Source organism: Amblyraja radiata, chromosome 41 (genome assembly GCF_010909765.2).
Source record: "Amblyraja radiata isolate CabotCenter1 chromosome 41, sAmbRad1.1.pri, whole genome shotgun sequence".
Classification (NCBI taxonomy): domain Eukaryota; kingdom Metazoa; phylum Chordata; class Chondrichthyes; order Rajiformes; family Rajidae; genus Amblyraja; species Amblyraja radiata.
In genome coordinates this window covers 14551105-14555036 of record NC_045996.1, presented here as the reverse complement: position 1 = coordinate 14555036, position 3932 = coordinate 14551105, and the positions used below count along the sequence as shown (strand labels likewise).

Below are 3932 nucleotides of genomic sequence, written 5' to 3'. Positions count from 1 at the left end.
TCTTCAAACTCACGGGACATTGCCTGTGTTACTGCAAAAAGATTGCCTGGAATTCTCAGTGCAACTTGCAAATTAAACTTGCAAAAAAACCCAAAAAAAAACACAATAATTTTTAAATTCTCCTCCTGCAAAGAATTCCACCACCAGTGATTCACATTTCCAGGCTCTTTTATGTCTTGGGTAGTGGATCTCTACTGTTTCATGATTGCGTTCAGTAAAATTAAAACTCCGCCATCTGCTACAAAGCTTTTCTGCAACTGCTCCCTGGACTGTTGCACTGATGACTGAGCAACGGCTACAGACAACAAAGTCAACGTCTGAGATAAAGGGAAGAATGGGAGGAGTCACAGGGCAGACATACCCTTGGCTAAGTGTTCCAGGACCTCATCATCCTTTTATGGTTTAGTTTAGAGATACAGCACGGAAACAGGCCCTTCGACCCACCGGGTCCGTGCCGACCAGCAATCCACGCACACTTTAACACTATCCTACACACACACACCCAGCCAATTAACCTACAAACCTGCACGTCTTTGGAGTGCGGGAGGAAACTGAGGATCTCGGAGAAAACCCACGCAGGTCACGGGGAGAACGTGCAAACTCCGTACAGACAGCGCCCGTAGTCGGGATCGAACCCGGACCCGTGGCACTGTAGGGTAGCAGCTCTACCACCGTGCCGCGCAAGGATGAGTGTTAAGGGACCAGAGTAAATCGGATGGTCACTGCTTCACTCCCACTAAAGAACTCTGGACCTCCATGTCCAGCCACAACCCCATCATCAGAACAATCCAGTGAGGCGTGGTCGTGGTCTCGGGAATGCCAGCCTTGCCAGTGTTAACGCTGACTCCTCACAGGGGCCTGATACCAAACTGGCGCATACTGCCAACCAGTTTCTGGTGGTAAAACTTAAAAGGGGCAGGTTCAGCCACCAAAGAGTAGCTGATTGTGGTTGACGGCTGGTTAGTTTTGGAGCATGTAATGCTGCAGAAACAAGGGGTGAAAGAGTCCTCTTATCAAAGAGAAAAAAACATCAGATGCAACTAATCTTCACACACTGTGGATAAAGGAAGGATATCTGCTCTGGATTGATTACTTATCGATCCCATCTTTGGTTCAGGAGAATGTTCAAGTTCCAATTAGTCCCCCTCCCCAACAATTGTCTGCGCCATTGCTGCTCCCCCTACCACCATCTTTTCTCTTCTCTTCTCTTCTCTCCCATCCCGGCGAGAGTTCGTGGCCCATCTCTGAGTCGGGTGCAGGAGGAGAAAGAGACTCTCTTCTGATGATCGAGCTCGAGGTGAGGCACTTCCACGGCCAGCTATTGAAGGGAGAGTGAGAGAGAAAAACCGGAGGTTGTCCAAAGAGTCCAATGGTCTCCCATCAAGCCTCCATAGCTGCTGTTTCACTGAATCACAGCCAGTAGATTGAAGGGATCCTCAAATTCTATTCTGGTTGTTTGTTTGTTTGTTTTTTGCACAAAGTCCGCGGGCATTGCCACTTTTCATTTCACTGCGCATCTCGTACGTGTGTGTGACGAATAAACTTGACTCGACTTGAGATGCATCTGGACCTCATTCCGTCTTGCTAAGATTCCTCTGGTACTGGTTGGGTCCAATATAACGCAGGGGGCTGTGTCCGGGGTGAGTGATCCCTTCTCTTCCGAGGTACGGTTGCAGGACCGTCGGGACACGAACACTTCCATCCTGAAGAATAAAAGTGCATCACCACAATTACACCTCAGTTTAAACCCCTCATCCATGCCCTCTCCATCCAACTTGTCCTTTGACACCAACCACAATGGGTTTGTGCCAAACTCGCTGGAGCCTCACGCTGCCAGTCAACACAAGAACACCTTGCTAAAAGGGTGGCACAGCTGGTGGAGCCACTGCCTCTTGGTGCCAGAGAACCAGGTTCGATCCTGACGTCGGCCGCTGGTTGTACCAAGATTATACTTCCCTCCAGGAATGAATAAAGTTCTACCGTATCGTGTATTCATGGGTTGCCTCTCACGTCCCAAAGACGTTGTGTTTAAGAAGGAACTGCAGATGCTGGAAAATCGAAGGTAGACAAAAGTGCTGGAGAAACTCAGCGGGTGCAGCAGCATCTATGGAGCGAAGGAAATAGGCTACGTTTCGGGACGAAACCCTTCCGGGTTTCGACCCGAAACGTTGCCTATTTCCTTTGGTTTTCGGCCCGAAACGTTGCCCATTTCCTTCGCTCCATAGATGCTGCTGCACCCGCTGAGTTCCTCCGGCACTTTTCTCTACCTCCCAAAGACATTACGAGTCAGCAGCAGCAACTGGCCTCTGTAAATTGCACCCAGTGTGTGGGTGAGGGTAGAATCTCGGGGAAGATGGTGAGAATGTGGAACGAAAGTCCACTTTCTTGCCTGTTGCCCTGATATAAGATAGTTAAGGGCTTGGACATGCTAGAGGCAGGAAACGTGTTCCCGATGTTGGGGGAGTCCAGAACCAGGGGCCACACACACAGTTTAAGAATAAGGCGTAAGCCATTTAGAACGGAGACGAGGAAACACTTTTTTCTCACAGAGAGTGGTGAGTCTGTGGAATTCTCTGCCTCAGAGGGCGGTGGAGGCAGGTTCTCTGGATGCTTTCAAGAGAGAGCTAGATAGGGCTCTAAAAAATAGCGGAGTCAGGGGATATGGGGAGAAAGCAGGAAGGGGGTACTGATTGGGGATGATCACATTGAATGGCGGTGCTGGGTGGAAGGGCCGAATGGCCTACTCCTGCACCTATTGTCTATTGTCTATCCCTCAGATCCAAAGGTCTATTGATCAACCTTGACCTTGATTCGTGTACGAAGTGATGGCCAGTCGGTGCCGGCCCGGTGGGCTGAAGGACCCGTTTCCGCGCTGCATCTCTAAGAAGTCTAACATTCAGAACACAGAGAGTGGTGAATCTGTGGAATTCTCTGCCACAGAAGGTAGTTGAGGCCACAGTTCATTGGCTATATTTAAGAGGGAGTTAGATGTGGCCCTTGTGGCTAAAGGGATCAGGGGGTATGGAGAGAAGGCAGGGATGGGATACTGAGTTGGATGATCAGCCATGATCATATTGAATGGCGGTGCAGGCTCGAAGGGCCGAATGGCCTACTCCTGCACCTATTTTCTATGTTTCTAACACTGCCCAGGTTATCCACCTTGCCGCACATCACCGTGGCATTGAGCGGCTGAGATCTGAGGGTTTACCTTCCTCTGGTTACATTCCAACAGAGCGATCAGAGTGCGGGGAACCGCACACGCTGTCCCGTTGACCTATGTTGAAGCAGAGACACAGACAGACAGAGAGAGACAGAGAGAGAAAAATTAACTTCATGCTTCACTGGCTGTTAAACAGTCTGCAAAAAAATAAGAAACACGTTCCTCCTCTGTAGCAGTGGAAATGGGACATGTTGGCCAGTATGGGCAAGTGGGGCCGAAGGGTCTGTATCCACACTGTATATGACTCTAAATATTGGCTAGAATTAGGGGAACACCCATGCTCCTCTATAAAATAATTGCACAACCTGACAAACAGGGTAGACAAAATTGCTGGAGAAACTCAGCGGGTGCGGCAGCATCTATGGAGCGAAGGAAATAGGCAACGTTTCGGGACGAAACCCTTCTTCAGACTGACAAACAGCTGCTCCGTTTAACCAGACGATACTCTGGAAGGTGCTGAACATCCAGCTGAGATTTTTGTGCTGAAGAACTTTGAGAGTGAGGAGGTTTGGCATGTCTCTTCCAAACTTCCACAGATGTACCATAGAAATACTGTCACAGGTCAGTTTGCTCTGGGCAACACAGCGAGAGACTGCAGAGGGTTGCAGAGAACGCCCAGGAACATCGGGCCTCCGTAGAGGCAACTGTGGAGGCCTCAATGGGCCCGACTATGGGTGAACTGGGGTTGGGGACTGGACTTTGTGCCTTCCCT

At 49.8% G+C, this 3932-nt stretch overlaps 1 protein-coding gene across 1 annotated transcript in view; it reads right to left on the bottom strand.

Moving 5' to 3' along the window:
* Nucleotides 1–589: 589 nt before the first annotated feature.
* sars2 (seryl-tRNA synthetase 2, mitochondrial) overlaps nt 590–3932 on the bottom strand; it is a 23925-nt gene continuing 20582 nt past the window's right edge. The window contains exons 15-16 of the mRNA XM_033014359.1: nt 3209–3274; nt 590–1703 (exon numbers count right to left, since the gene is read on the bottom strand). Of these exons, the coding sequence (XP_032870250.1) occupies nt 1572–1703; nt 3209–3274 (198 nt within the window). The 3' untranslated portion in view covers nt 590–1571. The remainder of the gene's footprint in view (nt 1704–3208; nt 3275–3932) is intronic.